Below are 20,857 nucleotides of genomic sequence, written 5' to 3'. Positions count from 1 at the left end.
ATTCTCATTAAAAACAGGTAAAAATCTTTTAAAATTCTTTTCTAAAAGTACTCATTAAATCTTTCAAGTCTCACCTGCAATCAACCAATTGTGATTGGCTAAACAGCGCACGGCGCTAGCTATAGAAGCTAGCTTTGCATGGCCACTGGCGTTGTATTCACTATATCATACTCAAGATTAGGCCTGGTGTGGTGACTCATGCCTGCAATGCCAGCACTTTGGGAGGTGGGAGGATTGTTTGACACCAGGGGTTAAGAGACTGCAGTGAGCTATGATCGGGCCACTGCACTTCAGCTTGGGTGACAGAGCAAGACCCTGTCACTAAAAGAAAATAACAATAACAAATGAAAAAACCTCAAGACTAATTCTCAGAAAGGTTTCATTTTCCCTTTTGAACTATATTCTCTCACTCCTCCTTGAGGGGAGGGGGAGAAAAGAGAATGGGAATAAGTTTATGCTCTAGATACCACTACTTGAATGACTTTAAGAGCATCTAATATAGTATAGTTTCTAAAACAGCAGGATCTATACTTTTATGAAATGTTTGCATGAAAGTCTGACTAATATTATTTAATGCTTACCTAGTGAGTCGTTTAGGTGGAGGCCGCTCACCAAATTTCCTGAAAAAGAACAAGAGAAAAAAATTAAATAAGCTGTATGATACATTTCACAGTAAGCTTTTTAGGCACCATGAAATCTCCTTTATGACATATTTCAACCTCACTGAAGAACAGTGAAAAGAGAAATCCTCTAGTAAGCATCTGTATCCATAAATACGGTTCTTAAACAAAACCAACACACCACACCCTAAGTAGACCTCACATACCCACTGTGATGAAGTAGCTCACTGATCAAACAGAGATGACAGGTATCTTTTAGAGACACCTCACAAGAAAACAATGAACCATAGACCCTTAGTCACACATAATCTGCAGAACTAAGGAAAACCTTCACAGCTGAAGAGATGGTATAGAGGTCACAAGTGTTTATCATGTGTCAGGCACTATGTTATATATTTTTTATTACTTGCCCTATTTAACCATTATAAAATAATTCTATAAGATATATGTAGGCCTCATTTTAAAGATGTGAAAAACAACTTGCCCAGTATCACAAAGTAAATTAAGTGGCAGAAAGAGCTGAGACTTAAACACAGATTTTGACAATTAGCCTGTATAGTTTCTGGCCCCTTAAAAGTGAAACATGCTAAATAGCCTTCCATAGATGCATTTCAACTGGTTGGGAGAGGGCAACAACAAAAGCAGGTGCAGCAGGGCAGGTGGCTCACACCTATAATCCTAGTACTCTGGGAGGTCGAAGTGGAGGACTGCTTGAGCTTAGAAGTTGGAGACCAGCCTGAGCAAGAGCGAGACCCCGTCTCTACCAAAAATAGAAAAATTAGCTGTTGTCGTAGCATGTGCCTGTAGTCTCGAGTACTGGGGAGGCTGAGGCTAGAGGATCGATTGAGCCCCAGAGTTTTAAGTTGCAGTACGCTACTATGATGCCACTGCACTCTACCCTAGGGCAATCCAGAGCAAGACTCTGAAGAAAAGGAAAAGAAAAGGAGAGAAAGAAAAGCAGGTGCAAAGGCAAAAAAAAGCACAATTCAGGCTGGAATTAGAAAACAACATTCAAGTTATGAGAAAGACTCTAGAGTAAGATTGGCTGGGCTCAAATCCATGGTTCGGTATTTACTTGCTGTGTAACCCTGAAGTTACTTGACTCTCTAGGTCTCAGTTTTGTCATCTGTAAAAAGGAAGCAGTGATTGTACTTACCTCAGGGAGTTGCTGAGGGAATTAAATGTTAATTAATATATAGAAACACACAGAACAGTGCTCAGAACACAGTAAGTTAGTGGTTCCCAACCCCCGGGGTCTCAGACCACTACAGCAGGTGAGCACTACAGCAGGTGAGCGGCTACTGATGCTGAGCAGCAGCGGGAGAGCAAGAGAAGCTTCAGCTGTATTTACAGCCACTTCCCATCGCTCACAGCACGGCCTGAGCTCCGCCTCCCATTAGATTAGCAGCAGCTTTAGATTCTCATATAAGCTTGATGCCTACTGTAACCTCCACATGGAGGGATCTAGGTTGCAGCTCCTTATGAGACTCTAATGCCTGATGATCTGAGGTGGAGCTGAGGTGGTGATGCTAGTGATGGGGAGTGGCTGCAAATACAGATTATCGTTAGCAGAGAGGTTTCACTGCAGAATAAATGTAATGTGTTTGAATCATCCTGAAACCATTCGCCTACCCCCCACCCTGGGCCATGGAAAAATTGTCTTCCATGAAACTGGTCCCTGGTGCCAAAAATGTTGCGGACTGCTGCAGTATGCGTTCCATAAATGCTAGTAATTATCAACATTTTTAGTTATAAATGGTTAAGCCAAAACAACTAAAGGAACTAAGTATGATGCTCACGGAGATAAATAAGTATGTGAGAAGAAACTAACTGTAGTTCCTATGTGATGACCTCTTATTTCCTCTAAAACAGGAAATGTAAACTTGTTCTGAAAGAGATGGTGAAGGCGCAGCACTTGAAAAAGACCAATATACATTGTTTTTTGTTTTGTTTTGAAGCAAGATTGTGGTTATAAAGTTACTTGTTCACAGTCAGAGATTATGGAGCCTTATTTGACTTAAAGATTTCTCTACTACATTTGTGATGTTCCACAAGGTTAACTTTGATGATAAAAGTTATCGAATCTTAGTTCATTTTGTTGAGTAAATGCCATATGATGACACTTTATTAATTGATAATTTATAAGCAATGGGTATCTGTGGCTGAGTATTTGAATATTTCATTAACCCTGAAATACTGAAAAGTTTGATCGATATAGCACACAAATGAGCAAATAATCCAACTTTTTGAAAGAAGAATTATTTATGATTAGTTTTCTTTGATTTTATCCTACACGATATTCAATTTTTTTAAATCAAGAAACAAAACACATCATTTTAGTGGTAACACCAGTAAGGCGGATGAAGATCACAAGTTCAAAACAATGAGCTACTGACTGACCCATGAATTCCAGCCATGAAATTAAATCTGCTTCTAAATTTTTTTCCACAAAAAAACCTTTTTTTTTTAAAGAGACACTGTCTTGCACTGTCATCCAGGCTGGAATGTAGTGGCCCAATCATAGCTCATTGTAACCTTTAACTCCTGGGCTCAAAAGATCCTCCTGCCTCAGCCTCCCAAGCAGCTGGGACTACAGGGACATACAACCATGCCAGGCTAATTTTTTTTATATTTTGCAGTGTGTCAGAGTCTTGCTATGTTGCCCAGGGACTGACCTCTTAATTCCTGGCTCAAGCAGTCGTCCTGCCTCGGCCTCCCAATGTTGTGACTACAGATTTGAGCCGCCTGCCCGGCCACTTTTTAATCTTTGAAACTGATTAAATGTACCATTACAGCAGATGATCACAGTAAGACAGCCTTCCTAGGTTAGATATGAATACTGTACAAAAACCAAGAAGTTTAAGATACTCTTTAAAATACTTCTTAAATAGATATAGAAACTTATACCTATGTACATATATGTGGAGTTATACTTTAAAAAGAGAAGCAAAGTGAGGTATGATCAAATTCTACCTAAGGGCTTACAATGGTAATTTTAGAGAGAGAGACAAAGTTAACACGTGAGATAAAACATTTTAATGATGCTGCCACCCATCATATTAGGTACTAATACTATAACCAGCAAGTGCCATTTGGGATGTAACACAGGATCTAACATAGGTTTATTTATTACATGACTAATAAGAGATTCACTGCACTCAAAATTCAACTGTAAATTCTGCCCCTTGCTGCTCTGAAATTCTCTCAAAGTTAGACTAATAAGTAAATGTTGATTAAAATATCTAAGTCCTTTTTTGGAAATACCCACTTGATCAAGTCAACAATTACAAGACACGCTTCTGCAACAACACTCCTGCCCCCACAGAAAACATGAATAAGAGCACTTAATACATTTACCTGCTGAGCCTGGACAGCATTTTATACAAAATAATGCATTCTTCTAAATCTTATAAACATTACTACGATCAAATTGTTTCTTCAGTAGATAATAAAGCATCTCAAATAATTGTTGTGTGCAATCCTGATCCTCTATTTTAATGCACATACCATCACATTCCTATTTATCTCATTAAAACTAACAGTTATTGTATCTATTGGAGTGAGGAAAGAATAAGAAAATAAGTTTTCTGAGAAAATTCAAAAAAGCATGTGGCAGGTTAACAATGCATAATTCCGAAGGTCACAATCAAACTAAATTCTAATTATTTACTCAATTTTCATAGGTCTACATATTAAAAACTGTGTAGTTACACCAAAGCACTATATGTATCCTACACTTATCAAAATTCATCTATACCACTAATTTGATATACAACTAACACACAAAACTTCAAGAATTATATAAAAAAGAAAACCCATCTTTAAATATGGTAATTCAACAAAATTCACGACATAGTGCTTACATTATGCAACCAAAAGAATCACTTCTCAGCAGAATGACAGCAGTAAGCTATCAATGACTCAGAGACTGATTATAATTTAAAGATTAGGCTCTGTCTTTCCCTCTTTAAATAGCAAACAGTGAGATAGGTAGGTAGACATTTTTATCTTCATTTGCAATCTTTTTTAAAAACAAGATGTCTGCTGACAGAATCTTTGTTGACAACTAAACCAGAAATAAGTTGAACCAATCATGTTTGACCACTCTTGTGTAAAACATTGTTCATAACAGGTACATGGTGTATTTAACAATGCAAAAGGCTGGGAGCAGTGGCTCATACCTGTAATACTAGCACTCTGGGAGGCCGAGGTGAGAGGATCGTTTGAGGTCAGGAGTTCAAGACCAGTCTGACCAAGAATGAGACCCCATCTCTACTAAAAAGAGAAAAAATTAGCTGGGTGTGGTAGCGCACACTGTAGTCCCAGCTACTCAGGAGGCTGAGGCAGGAGGATTACTTAAGCCCAGGAGTTTGACCTTGCAGTGAGCTACTATGACGCCACTGCACTCTAGCCGGGGCGACAGAATGAGAATCTGTCTCAAAAAATTAAATTAAAAAAAATAAAAAAGCAACAAAAACTAAATCCTTAAATTTCATAGGAGCCCTTTTAATTTCATGAAATGAGTCAATCTCTCACTATAACAAAGAATCGCCGCTACTCAATTTATCTTTCTTCTAATTACGAACTGTCAATACCTCATTTGCATTAGTAGGTTTCTCAAATTTTCTGCATGCTATATAAAATGTAGTTTTTGTTTGTTTGTCCATTTGTTTCAAGTAGTTGGGACTACAAGCACGCACCTCTACGCCTGGCTAATTTTTTCTATTTTTAGTGGAGACTGGGTCTCACTCTAGCTCAGGCTGGTCTTGAACTCCTGACCTCAAACTATCTTTCTGCCTCAGCCTTCCAGAGTGCTAGAATTACAGGCATGAGCCACCTATAGTTTTAATTACATGTAATAATCAATCCTGGTATACATTTAAAGGAAAAAAGTTATGATTCTGGGTTTTTGAAAAAAATAACAAACAAAAATGAGCTAGTTATAGTTGATTTCTACTATGCCCTTTCCTTCTGCTCTACATTCCCTACACTTTTCCCTCAGACTGTGAGTGGGAACTGTGAATGGGAACAAAGAAAACATCTGCTGGCCATCACCACCTAGTAATGCTCATATCACACAATGGCTCAAGAAAATTTACATTCTGCAGCATATATATGTCATTGAGTATAGTTTAAAACTAGCAAATTCCTTTACGTTAACTTTACCAGCTTTCCTCTTCTAAGAAAACAATGACCTTATATTCAAAATATGATAGCTAGGGAAACATGCTTGCATCTGGCCTCTTCAGGTAGAGAAATGTGCTCCCCCCTTATTACGTACACAGTGTAGGAACATTTGAAAAGCACCACTTTCTTAATTTTAAAGTCCCTTTATTCTACCTTTTCTTTTCTGATTTAAAAAAAAAACAAAAAACTTCTCTTTATAGCAGTCTACCAGCAGTGGCAGACTTGCCGGAAGTAGCAAGTGTAGAAAGACATAAATGAGAGCTGACTGAGAACATCACCTCCAGCTACCCTCAGCATTTGGATTTCTAGGTATCTTCAGTATTATTTCCAGGTTTGGTCAATGTTTTCTTTCCAAATGTCTCCATTTGGAGAGAGATTCCCCTGGGTTAAATCCGTAACAGCCTTAAGTTCCCACTATCCAGATGTTGTTGAGTTGTGAGAATATTGGTCTCTATTAATATGTCATATAAAGACCTTAAATGAAAAGTATGGCCTCAAAAAGAGAGAAGCAATCACACTCTGGGAAAACTACTCCAATTTCATGTATCAAGAGACTGAATGAGGCAAACTAACATCAAATGCCTCTCGATATGATAAGTAAGAAGAACACAATGTCACTTCTGTGATTTTTCGATTTTGGCAACTATACAGTGGTTACAGAAGAGAACATCCTTACTTTTAGAAACATTCATTGTGGTATTTAGGGAGAAAAGGGTATGATGTCTACTTCTTACCTGCAAATGGCTGGAGGGGTGCCATGTGTGTGCAGTTATGTGTAGATCTATAGAAGGATAATGCAAATGTCATATAATGTTACCATTTGGGGTATCTAGGTAAACTTCCTTGTAATAATCTTATAACTTTTCTGTAAATTAAAATTATATCAGAACAGGCCGGGTGCGGTGGCTCACGCCTATAATCCTAGCACTCTGGGAGGCCGAGGCGGGTTGATCCATCAAGGTCAGGAGTTCGAGACCAGCCTGAGCAAGAGCGAGATCCCGTCTCTACCAAAAAATAGAAAGGAATGATCTGGAAGACTAAAAAAAAAAATATATATATATAGAAAAAATTAGCCGGGCATGGTGGCGCATGCCTGTAGTCCCAGCTACTCGGGAGGCTGAGGCAGAAGGATTGCTTGAGCCCAGGAGTTTGAGGTTGCTGTGAGCTAGGCTGACGCCACGGCACTCACTCTAGCCCGGGCAACAAAGCCAGATTCTGTCTCAAAAAAAAAAAAAAAAAAATTTTATCAGAACAAAAAAGGACACACCAAGAGAAGTACTCATCTCATCTCTTAAGATGCTGGCCTGACTCTGCTTGCTGCAGAAACTAGTGGTGACAAACCTATCAAAAAACATTCATGGGTGGTGGCACATAAGAGACTGTGGCCAGCTTCCTGGCATAACTTTCATGTCATTAAGGCAATTATTTAAAAATTGCTTGTTGTAGACTTAAAATTTGACAATACTCAATGCTGGTGTATATGTAGAGAAACAGGAACTTGCATACACCGTTGGGAGTTTAAATTTACGCAACCTTTTGACATTTTGGCAATGTCTATTATAATTCAAGAGGTACATTCTTTTGACCTAGCCATTTCAATTCTGGAAGTTTATCATACAGGCAGATAATTTGTAACTGTGCAAAAACATGCATACAAAGATGTTCAATAATGCATTATTTGCATTAACAAAAAAAATTAAAGTCCTTGTGTACAATGAGGAACAGACTGCCAACTACATAGCACCTCCCAGTTATGCCTATATACAACACATGCAAAAAGCTATCCAGTTAGAATTCTGAATGAGAAAATGAGATCTACATTTTTCATCCCTCCCCCAGTGTATACATAAAACACACACATGCCCTATATACAATTATTAGTGATAATGGTGGGCACCAGCAAAAATTCCATTTTTCTTTAATATGCAATATATAATTTCACAAAAGAGGGTTTTTTCTTTACTAATTAAGTTTGGCTTAGTTAAACAGGGAGACAAAATTGCATTCTCTAGACCTGCGGTCCCTAACCCCTGGGCCACAGACCAGTATTGGGTCTGTGGCCTGTTAGGAACCGGGCCACTCACAGGCCACAAAGCAGGAGGTGAGCAGCAGGCGAGCAAGACAACTGATGGCCACTCAAGCACTAATTCTAGAATACAAGAGGAGAAAGAACTGTATAATTAATTGTTGGTATAATTGTGTAATTAATTGGAACAATTAATGGTATAATTAATTGTTCTTCCAGATTCTGGTTCCTTTTTTCTTTCTTTCACCATTCTGCACACATTTAAGTGCCCATTACGTGTTAAATAGACACTCAGGATAGAGAGCAGCAAATAAGAAACATGGTTCCTAACCACAAGGAGTGTACAATGCAGCTCTTGGAGGGCAGGTATTATGTTACATGCTTTGCATTCCTATCTCACTTCATACCCACCCACATCAATCTAGGTGCTATTATCCTGCTTATACTGATGAGGAAACCAGCTCAGAAACTATCTTGCTTGAGTTCATATACTGGTAAATTTGGTTCAAAAATGGAACTAGATTATATAATGTTCATGATTTTCCACATATTCTGCATTAGGATAAAATTTAATTTCAGTTCAATTCTGGGCACTAAAATGTGACGGGATATGCATTTTTATGATACAATTGTAAAGTATACTAACTGAACCTAAACTTTCTATGATATAGCACAGATTTGGCTTCCTGGTGGCGGGGGACAAAAAAAATCTGAAAGGAAGTCTTCCATTACCTTCTCAATCCTTCAGCTACTAACTAAATTTTATAAAGGTAAAGAGTAAATTTTTCTTTGATTACTAAAATGTTTTCTAAATCTGTAAATATAAAAAATTCAGAAAATCTAAAGACATGTGCTATGGGAGCCATATCTTCTCTGTTACATACATATACAAGGGCCTGTATGTTTGTGCCCAAATATATGTACGTCATAAATCTGACAATGCCTTTCTGAAACAATTATTCTTGCATTTTTCCTGCATAGGGAACTATGTTACAATTGCAGTGGGGACTGTGAGAGTCCCCTGAATTTAGCATTTACACTATGAATCATAATTCTGCAAAGTATGTTTTTTTCTGAATTGAAAAAGACCATGAATCTACACAGACTTCAGTTTAACAAGGGGTTTTTGCAGTCTTCTTTTTTCTGTTGGTAGAAATTATGCGGACAGTACCGGCCCAACCTCCACAAACCATGTTTGGTCAATTTCTTAAGTAGCCAAATCTCTGACACACAGTTTAGTACTTTAAAGTATTTGAATTCACCAGTGCACCTGCCTTTTATTTTCCTTTTCAGTAACACAGACCAAAGTTATGGATGGGATAGCCAAAATAAGTCTTTCATGGTTTATGATTCAGGTTTATAAGGAGTTAAGTTGTTTCAAAGAAGCCTGTTCCTAACAAAAAAATGAAAGATAGCAATTCCCATTTTTAAACACATGTAAAACAGGACATTGTGGATACCCTACACATGAACTTAAATATACTCAAGAAACTAAAGTAAAATGATGAGAATCAAAATTCTTATGTTCAGAATAGGGAAGAAGATTTTCAAAACATTTTATAACGCCATTGCATGAACAAGGAAATGACTTTTTGCTTGGGTGTAAAATACCCAAAACAATACACTTCTTTTAAATTGTAAATTAGTTTTCTGTTATCACATATCATATTATAACGATCCAATCTACATTTGTGGTAAAGTCAAAAACCATTCTGAAGACATGGTCTTAACCACAATTCGAATCTTAAAGAATGCCTTTCTGCCAAAGTGTATGTGGGCCATTAACCTGTCACGCTGCCTTCATGCATTGCTAGGAACAAAAGAGCAGGCCCAGCAGCTAGTATCTGCTCACTCAAGCCACACAGGAGGCCAAGGGGCTCTGAAAGAGGAATAGCAACACAGGAGCTCAGCGGTTGATGGTACAAGATCTGACTGCAAGCTGCTTTGCCTTGGGTTGTACTACTGGTAGCCTATTGCTTCTAGAAACATCTGAGGAGCCTCTGCTCAAAACAGGCAAAGGAAAGGTTTGGAACTGAGATTGGCCAGATCATAAAGCAGTAATTAAAAAGTACAGACCATCAGTAACTTACAGAAACACTAGCTTAGGAAAGAAAGCCATGGCACTCTAGCCTGGGGCACTCTAGCCCAGGCGACAGAGCAGAGACTGTCTGGGGGGCGGGAAGAAAGCTGTGGGGCTCTGAGTTGGGGTGTAATGAGGGAGACAAGGATAAGGCCTCTAGTAGGTGTAGACTTAATTTTCACCATTTGGGTCATTCTTGTTATGCATTTATTTGGTACTTTGCTTTGCTATGAATTTAAATTGCACAAACTGCAAAGGTGATGTGTTACAGAGTTAATTTACTAGTTAACTGTCTAGTTGACTGCCTTACATCAAATGGTTTCATTAGAAAATAGGAGACAAGTTTTTCTTTACAGATAAGCTCCACTGTAGCTGCTTAATTCTTAATACTGCCTTCTCTCACCAACTTCTGCCCATGCATGCTCCCTAAAGACACGTAAAGTCTCCGTTCTCTACAGTACTAGTACTACTGACCTCATTCTTGCCTTCCACAGCAAGCAATTCATTGATAAACGCCATTCATTGTATTTCCAAATTATCTCATCTACAGCCATTCCCTCAATCCATAAGGTTAGATGAAGCTCTCATAACCACTTATACCTGTAGCTTCCTTAACTGGCCTCATATACCAGAGTAAGCAAGAGATAGCAATAGACAGAATACATCTCCTTGTGTGTTCTCATTTAAGTCTCATCAACAACCCTGAGGTCAGCATTATTTCCATTTACAAGGGAAAAATGAAGATCAGAAAGTCACAAAGTAGGGCTGTCCCCCACTTCTGATCCACATTGATCAACTAAGGTTAAAGATAATGAGCCCCACATACAAATAAATAAGGAAGTCATATTTTATTCTATAAACCACCTATCTTCCTTGCCTTCCCCAAATAATGACTCCCTGCCCAAGAGATAACATCCATTCTCTTTTCCCAGTAAACAAATTACCTACTGTTATTTAATGTTTCAGAAAAATCACTTCTTAACCTGTACACTACTTTTCAGCAAACCAAAACTGTTGAATCCTGAGGATGAAATACTGTAATAATCCAACTAGAGATTATGAAGCAATGCCATAAGGTTTAAAAAAACAGGGAAATCTGTGTTAACAGCTCTACAGAGTAGTCAAATCCAGACTCTTAAAGAATTATAACTAAGTAACATAGCAATGAAGAAAAATGTTTGTTTCTATGATAAACTGGAGATGCACAGCGTATATATTAGGCTATAATTTTTAGGTTGGCCAATATTTTTTAAAATGGCAGGCATGCACATTAAAGAAATATGGCCAAAGTTACAAGCTTGTATTATTCACACTGAAGTTGACTCAAGTGCATACAATGTTAACATCAAGTTTTCAAATACGAGTTTATATGCAGTAGCTGTACACTAAATGAATGAACCATAACAACAAGTCATCTGTTAAAAAGAAAAAAATACAAAAATTATTAGGAATCTTAGTTCTTACTTAATGGGAGGTGGGGGGAACACAGCTTTCGGTGTCAAATGAAGGTTGTCCACTTCGGGAGGGGTGGGGATGCAGCCTTCAGTGCATTCTTCATACTATTTAGATCAACTATGATTTAACAATGATTAGACCACAGTTGAATTCAATGATATATCTAAGTTAATTTCTACAATGGAGAAAAGAATTGTAAATGAGCCAATGTTAACTTTTCAAATTTTACAATGGAGAGAATAGGGAACTATTTTACCAAGTTCAGATAGCTAAAATGATGGTTAATTTCCTCAACTTAATGAAAGACTTTTTCCCCATGAAGAATATTCTACAAAGATATAATGCTATATGTTACTCTTTTTACTTGCTCAACGATAGCAATGTTCTTTAAAGAGGTGGCATGCTGACACTTAAAAAAAAAGTGATAATCCACATTTTTGACAGATTCTATGAAGAAGTGGTGTTATGATCTAAAGGGGCTCTTGATACACCTTACAAGTTCCTTCATGTAGTTTTGCTGAGTTTAAAACTAACTGATAGCAATACTTGCATATATCACTGGCAGGTCTCAGCAATTTCACCCAAGTACTTTTTTATTATAACAGCAATAATCTAATATGACGTTATGTTTAAGCCAATAATAATGATGCTATATAATTAGCTACCTGTGCTTTTAAATGTAAGCAGCTCAAGGTGTAAAGGAAAGTTTAAGATTGAAAAGAAATCCTTAATTCTAAGTAAAAATTTGAACTTTGGGGGCAGGAAATCAAAGTTGAAAGGGACTCATTCTGTTAATTTTTTCCTTTTATCCATTAATGCTTTGATTTGGTTCCAGTATTTCTCCAAAATTAATTGTACTGGTCTGGTCATTATACTCAATAAGTTCTTTATTCTGAAAGAGAAATACTATTAATACTTGTCCTGGGTCAGCTCTCTTAACTTCTGGACATCCTCCTAGGCCCCTAAAGATTTATGCTATTTTCATAGCATCCTTCTGACTTAAGCCTTGTTGGTCAGATCACTTCTCACTTGACCAGCCCAGTTCGCTGACTCAAAAGCACTGCTCACATATTATTCTTTCACAGGCAGAGTGCAGAGCAAATTCTTTCATTTGTTTGGGTTGCATGTAAATGAGGGAGGGAAAAGGAGAGGGAAGGAAAAGGAGAGAGAGAGAGAAACAGGGGATTGGAATGAGAGAGAGAAGAAAGCAGAGAGAGAACACCTGAGTGCATAAGACCAGGGGAAAAAAAAAGAAAAGAAAAGAAAAAGATTGCTTGAGGGAGTGTCAGAGCTACCAAGTTGAAGAGAAATAAAAGAGAGCAATGGAGTATCTAGCAGCCATAAAAGGGCAACTGTCCACCTCCTAACAAACCAAATCTGGTCAATCCCAAATATGGAAATGTTTTAGTTGAAATACAAAGCTTTTCGTCTGTGGGATATGAGCATAAGTCACAGTCAGTCTTTCCCTATAAATAATCTCACACTTGGATTAACTACCATTGTGAGAAAAATCTGTTGAATTATTACGTAAACTATTTCCAAGTTATGTTCCCTCAAAGTCCAGGTATTCCTTAAAAATAAAACTAAAATGAAAAAAGTTTAAGAATAAAAAACACTCCAGCACCTTCACTGTTATTCTAGAGCTTCAGTCTCTAAAATAGAAATAAATGTTAATTTTAATAACCTGGAAAACTGTTGTGAACACTGGGTTAATCACTAGGTGAGGGACACCTTGTAAGTACAATGCTCATTAAATGTTAGCATAACAACACACTCAGATTTTCTCAGCCTTTGGATTTACCAATCCCCAACTCACAAGAGTAAAGCGATGACAAATTTGCAGAAATTAAGATGATTTCAAAATAAGATTACCTCCTTATATATCTGATTATTCTCTCCACTTGTATACTAAAAGGTTGGTAAATAATAGGATGGTCTTTTCTGCCATGACAGGATAGATGCATGTCTTAAAAACCCAGTATTGGCCAGGCGCGGTGGCTCACGCCTGTAATCCTAGCACTCTGGGAGGACGAGGAGGGTGGATCGCTCAAGGTCAGGAGTTGGAGACCAGCCTGAGCAAGAGTGAGACCCCGTCTCTACTAAAAAATAGAAAGAAATTAGCTGGACAACTAAAAATATATAGAAGAAATTAGCTGGGCATGGTGGCACATCCCTGTAGTCCCAGCTACTTGGGAGGCTGAGGCAGAAGGATTGCTTGAGCCCAGAAGTTTGAGGTTGCTGTGAGCTAGGCTGATGCCACGGCACTCTAGCCAGGGCAACAGAGTGAGACTCTGTCTCAAAAAAAACAAAACAAAAAACCCAGTATTATCAAAAGCTCATTCATTTCACAAATATTTACTTAGTACTTGCTATGAGTATTCACTGGCCCAAGAGCTGGGGATACAGAAGTCAACAAAATAAACAAAGTCAACAAAATAATCTGTTAATGGGGATGGGGAGAAGGAATAAGTTTGGGGTCTATAGCAAGCATTGAAAATTGGCACCCTACAGAGCAAAGAACAGTGTTTATTTCAAATGTGAAAGCTTTCAGTGGGTCTTACCTGTTCCAAATCATCCCTGTATTGTAAGAGTATAGCATATTTACGTTACCTGTGTCTGGCCTGTCCCTGCCCCTGGGCTAGAATTTCTCACTCACAAGGCTAGTTATTCCACAGGAATTTCAACAATAAAGGAGTTTTAATAAAGTTAAATTCCATACACATTTGATTAATCTAGCTGCTTAGCTGCTACCACACCAACACCTTCTACATACATTTTTAATCCCTCCATCACCCTTGTGGTGTCACCTCTGGGCCATGATATCAGTTTGGGGCCAACTAAACTAGAATGTAGCTTAGCTTCCTTCTAAAGTATACTCTAGAAGGAGAAATCTACCAAAGAAAAAGGATACAAGTTGCTATCGTGTATGATGGATAACCAAAGGAAAGAGACACAGATTTGAAGAAACAAATGCCACAAAGAAACAACATGAAATCTTGTGCTTCCATCAGGATAATCAGTATGAGGTGGGAAGCCGTGATATAAGAAGGTAAAAAGAATCAATCTCCTTATAATGACAAAAGGCCAAACAATGCTATTGAAAAGTGCAGGAAGAACTGGATAATCTGGGAGAAGATAAATGATTGGGGGGAATGGGGGGGAATTTGGGGAAACAAAGTAACAGAAAAAAGGAACTCAACTCTTCTATACCCTAAATCCTCATGTTCTCTCATTCACTGCCTCCACCGCTAATGCCTCCAGCACTAATAACGTGTGCCTGCACACAACCGTACAAAGACAGGCAACCATCATCAGGGTAGTTAACCCACTGATTGAGAGATTACTGCTTTATCTTCTGCGATTTGAAAACCTGTTTTCTAAGGAGCATATCATGCCCAATTCAGAAAACTAAACTATGTACTTGAACTCAATTTCCAAGAATTTGCAGAAAAAGATGAATTATGCTTATTATCTTTTGTCCTCCTCTTCTGGCAAAGAATTCTTCTATTTTCCAAATCCCAAGTGTAGAAAATTATGTACAAATTCCATTGCTATGAAACAATTTACCAGAAGTCTTCATCCTCTTACTGTTTTCTAGGGAAGAAGAAACTGTATTTTAGACACAAACTCAAAACATACATACTCTGATACTGCCCTACTTTGAAGGCTTATTTATTTTAAAATATTCACTAGAAACTCTGTGGTCATCCTCAATAAATCTGTAAAGCAAATATTAACATCTGCTATTTTGAGGACACTGCAGAAGGCACAGGCACTAATCCAAGTAAAATAAAATTTTAAATGTTATTGAAAACCCCACAGAAACAGAAGTTCTAACATTTGAACATTTAACTACCTTAAATATTTGTAATATATCTGATTTATGCTTAACTTTTTGCCACATTAAACTTTACTTTTATCTTCTAAATTAAAGAAGCGCCTATTATATGACCAGGTCCCAACATATAAAGAATGAAAAATGAATTGAGTGAGGTTTAGTGTGGATCATCAGTTTTTTAATATTTTTTTTAAATGCATGGGTCTCTTCCATCAGTTCAAAGCAAGAGTAAAATCCTCCACAACTATGAATTATTGTAAACCTCTCACCTATGAAACTTTAAATATTTACCAGGGCAAACCAAAACACACACATACCTTCACAAAACAAAAAGCAAAAAAACTAAAAAAACAAGTGGTTTCACAGCTAATCAACTATTCCTCACCATCAGAGACAAGACTATTGATCTGATAATACTTTCCTTAGCATATTATATCTGAAGGCTTTTGTGGTTGAGGTCAGTTTGGCAGTAAGGATTTGTAAGACTGAGTTTCATATAATTTCCCAATTGATCATTACTAGAACGTAGGTCTCTGCAATCCAGTACCTAAACATACCATTGATACAAACATTTTATAAAACTATATTGTGTGATACATTCATGACATTTTCTATTCTGTTTTTTCTGTTTCATTTAATTAGAGGGGGGAAAGAGAACAACTTCTTAAATTGATTCCAAAATGCGCTGCCACTGGCAGTTTGAAAACCATTGATCTATCAGTTGATAAACACCAGAAAGTATGCCAAGGGGCAGGATATGAGATCACTCTACTTAACAAAACAGGCTTGGTCAATGCCACTCAAAAGCTACTGCTGTTATGTTCTCCTATTCTCTTCTACTCCACAGATAGTTTCCTGTAATAAATTTTACTTCAAAGAAAAAGGATGGCAAGGGGAACCTTGAAGGAGATGTAGGGGATATGGCATACCCCTAAAAAGCCGCAGACTGGAACTTATCCTGGTCACTACTTTTCAGCAAGGCAAAACAATATAAGACAATATCACTTCTCAGGGACATTTGTGACTGAGGGAGGCATAACTCTAAGTGGAACTAAACCCAATCGAAATCCACATAAATGTGTATATATTTTGTTTATTTCAACCCTTTTTAAAAACTGAAACAGAAGTTTTAAAAAATACATTCTTTTCTATATTCAGTGTACTGACATTTTTCTATTCTAATACATGTTTTAATGCTGGTCATAATCCACTAAATTGATTTCTTGACCCACTAATCAATGTGCTGAAACCTGCAATTTGAAAAAAACAGCTTTAGAGAACACACCAATCAACCTGGTAGGGTAAGAGGATCATAGATAAAGAAGCAGTCTCCAGTGGTCACCTTCTTTCACTAATGAGAAAAGGCCCAAATAACTGAAAACATCAGTCAAATAGTGATGGATTCTTTAACTCTCAGAAGAGTATAGGAGAAAGTACAAGACTCAGGATAAAAAAAATGTAAAGCACCACCCCTCCCACCCCAATGAGGTCCTGATCTGGCATTTAATAATCATCACCACTGGATACCTAAGAGTGGCTTCTAAATGCTCAAACCTGCTCTAAGTACATGTGTACCATTATCTATATATCTCCAATATATAAATTATATGATTATATAATAATATGCTTGTAATTATCATCTTAATATATAAATTTATGGCTTTTTCCAGGTCATTCTTACAACTGGTCATAATAACAAGGTAAGCATTATATTTGAAACACAAGTCAGGTGACCCCAGAGTCTAAGCACTTAACCACACAGCTATAAACTCTTCCAAAGAGAACAGGAGTTCGTTCTCAACTCTAGCTGGCATCAAAAAACCTCTGTGAAGTTTAAAAAAAAAAAAAAAAAAAAAATGGATGCTCAAGTCCTACCCACAAAAAGAATGCTAAAGTTGAAGCAGCAAGTATTATAGAGAAACATATTTTGTGCTCTGAACACTATCTCGAAACCATGATGTGCAAGAATATCTTTTTGGAGGGCAGATACTATTCTGTGCCATCAGACATAAAATTCCTGATTGAACTGAATGATTGACTTGGCTAATAAGCAGATGACTCCACCTTGGAACTTAATTAGATGACTATTATTAGGGACTAGATTTTAACATAAAGCAGTTTTGTCCTAGCTTTAATAACTAAATTCCATTAATAATTTAACTGCTGACATGCCAAAAGGATCTTAGCATAAGGTAGCATAAATGATAAAAATTATGGACTGCTCCAGTGTATTTCCATTAAATTTATCTACCCATGATTTAAACCTCTGCCTTCCTAATCTACTTTCCCTCATTGCCTAAAAGATAAAGAATTCTAAACCTGATGTGACATTAATGAGATCAGTATTCCGAGTTGGTTCACCTCTACCACCCTATAAAAAAAAATTTAATAGCAAACACAGTACAAAAATTAGTAGGTTTCCAAGACTTCAAATAATTAAGAAATAGTTTTGACTACATCACTCAAAATTTTAAGAATATAAAAACCTCAAAGATTTTTGATGTCCTAAGTAGGTATTATGAAGCCTAGAATTACCTCTACTAGTAACCACAAATAACAGCAAGACTACATACCACAAACAGAAGAATGATTAAATGTATACATATATTCATGAATAGACAACAATTACAATATTAATTCTAAAAATTACTAATTTTCCTCAAAGTGAAAATTCTTAAAATTTGTCTTAAAAGACAAAACTGTACTATAAATGACCCAAGTAAGAATTGTTTTCATTGGTTAAATTAATGCCCCAACTGTTTCCTCTTCCAGCTATGATGAAAAGAGAATACTGCAGGGAACTAGTCTATGATGTAAACCAGAAAGATAATTACAGACTAACACATGTATAACCTCTAAACTATTTGGTGAAAAAGATTATAGCCCATTACTATTAAAACCTAGGGAAAATATCCACCCCAGTATCTTCTGTAACAATGTCTCAAAAAGGAAAAAGAAAATTCACTCAAAAAGTTTGTGATTTTCTAACAAAAAATACTACCATAAATCCACAACCACATCTGCAATCTAAATATTAAACTATCTTAAAATATGCAATAATTAAATATAGAATCATGAGCATTCATTCTACCCATGACCTTGGGGTCACTGGGAGATTTCCAAAGCATACCTTTTAATCCACGCCATGGTACTTCAAGAACATGTTAAGGTAAGTCCCAGCTTGGAACACTTCGATGCACCTCAAAACACCTCAGCCAGTGTATCTGTATCATTCTCCTTTCCTTTTGAGATCATAATGGTTCCGAAGAACTATAATGCTTCCATTTGAATGATAGTTTCATAATTTCAATGACTTAAAAACAAAAACAAAAAATAAGGACTTAAGTGTTGGTATGTTAAGCCACTAGTGCATTGTGTTAACTGCTGCCATGACTAAGAAAAACAAAAAAGTTGCTGCCTACTGTTATGTTAATACTGTCATTTTTAATGTGAACCCTCACATGAGTAAGGAATACAAGTTAGTGGCCCAATAGCCCTTGCTTTATCGAGATCTTTCCAGTAATATGCCACAAAACTGTTTGCCCCAACTGTTTTTTCAGTTTTCTTTTCCAGGAACAAAGATAACTTAAAAGACAGGTATGAAGACTTGCTAGGTGCCAGGTCCACTCCTGAATGACCAGTATTCTATTCTGTGTTGAAAGAGAGGAAATCACCCACACACCTGTCTGAAAGGGAATTAAAATTGGTTAACGGACAGGACAGGGGTTCCTTTAAACAATGCTTCTTCTGATGTTAATATTACTGCATCATGTTCATTCCATGGAAGTCATTAAACTGAAAAGAGCTCCAGTTTCTAAAGCTTACTTTCTATAAATAGCTTGCCCATGCATACAAATGAACAGATAGATGGCTAACCACCAAGTTTTACTGCTGCTCTGTGATTGCCTTGGCAAGTATGTGTCCCTCTTTCCTCCTTATCCCACCTTTCTTACATAAAAACATAAAAAAAAATTTCATTATTAAAATGATACAGTAAGAAGTGTATATATCACATTTTAAATCTACTAAGAATTCACACTGTTTTTGCTACAATTTTGGCACTATGTATTAATAGTTACAAGAAAGAATAATCCAGCTACACAAAGAAAATAAAACTGATAACTTATCAATAAATACATACATTTACTGTCATAAAGCAATTAAAATTACTTTAGGATGACTGATCAGGAAATTTTTAATAAACGTAAGCCATAAAAAGGGCTTCCAAGGAAAGCAATAGGCAAGAAAGGTTTTGTTATACTCTAGGTATGTGGAACAGCTCCTGTAAAGAATAGAAGATGACAAAGTTTTCCTGCTAGGATTAAATAGCATGTGCTGAGAAAGTAAAACTATTTCCTGTTTGAAAGGGTAGATTTAACTGATGAAAATCTTTCAATCCACTGTCAGAAAAATTACATATTTCTAAGATTTAGATTTATTACAGGTTGTGGGGAATGCAGATTACAAAATGTAGGTCATCCTTCAGAAAGCTGATAATTATGGTAGAATTACGTATAGGAAAGAACTCTTACAGAGTAGGTGGGAAGAAACTAATGAAGAACAGAAACAAGGGACCTGGTCCAATGAAACCCCTCTCTGCAGCCACAACCATCTTTTCAAACAGATGATTTTACCACAGTAGTCCAACACTCTGGCCCTTCCCCACCCCTGCTTAAAACCACTTAATGGCTGAATGTGTGCACACACACACAGACAACCTCCTGGAAGGACATCACACTGTTTCCTACATTCTGCTCTGCCAAATAAATATAGCCAACATGCAACTACTAGGTTAATGCTCTTGAAGCACAATTCTTCCCTTGCACAGAAACAATAACGTTAATCACTGGGAAATAAATCAGGATATAAATACGTTGGATAACAAAGAGTAAAAGCCTAGGTCTGCAACACTTACTCATTACCTCATTTAATTTTCAGAACCCCATTTTACAGAGGAAAAAACTGAACCTGACTCATGAAAACATAGGTAGTAACACAAAAGGCATATGACTTAAATCTAGATCTTCTACCTGGAATTTCAGTGTTTTTTTCAACCATAATATTGTTACAGAATATTGCTGCTAGAGGTGGTACTGGCCCTAACATATGTTGACAATATGTCAAGTGCCCTGCTAAGTAAGCACTTGTTGGCATTTTGCTTCATCCTGATCTCCTTTCTTACAGGTGAGGACACTGAGGCTCAGAGATTTAAGTAAGCTATTCAGTATCACATATAAAAGTGACAGAACAGATATTGGGCCCCGCAATGTCCAAATCGAAAACCCACACTTGTATTGTTATACCAATCTTTTTTCCAGGAACAAATAGAAGAAATCAAATCTAACATGTAAGCTTATTTCTTAACCTGGCTCATAGTGCAATAATCTACAATAATTACATATGTAAATGTTTCTTACACAAAACCTAATTTTATAGTTCAAAATTATATAAATGGTTTTTTAGCTATGTTTTAGCAAAAGACTAAATAAACATTTACTAAAACCACTAAAAGGATCAAAATATTTAATCACTCAAATTAGAAATTTCATTTGATTCCTACAAATGAAATCCCACTTTCTGCAGAAGTTACATACTTCATGAAGTTATGCACTTGACAGTCTTTTAAGGTTTACTTAAATTATTGTAGTTAC

General features: G+C 36.7%; 1 protein-coding gene across 1 annotated transcript in view; it reads right to left on the bottom strand.

Annotated features, from left to right (window-relative positions):
- The window catches only part of RBPJ (recombination signal binding protein for immunoglobulin kappa J region), a 104,616-nt gene that overhangs the window by 46,599 nt on the left and 37,160 nt on the right, over positions 1 to 20,857 (bottom strand). The window contains 1 exon segment of the mRNA XM_012664201.1: positions 582 to 620. Within this exon segment, the coding sequence (XP_012519655.1) occupies positions 582 to 620 (39 nt within the window).

This window comes from Propithecus coquereli, unplaced genomic scaffold (genome assembly GCF_000956105.1).
Source record: "Propithecus coquereli isolate 6110/MARCELLA unplaced genomic scaffold, Pcoq_1.0 Scaffold87, whole genome shotgun sequence".
In the NCBI taxonomy this organism is placed as follows: domain Eukaryota; kingdom Metazoa; phylum Chordata; class Mammalia; order Primates; family Indriidae; genus Propithecus; species Propithecus coquereli.
Note: the sequence above shows the minus strand (reverse complement) of the source record. Positions and strands in the feature narration are given on the sequence as shown.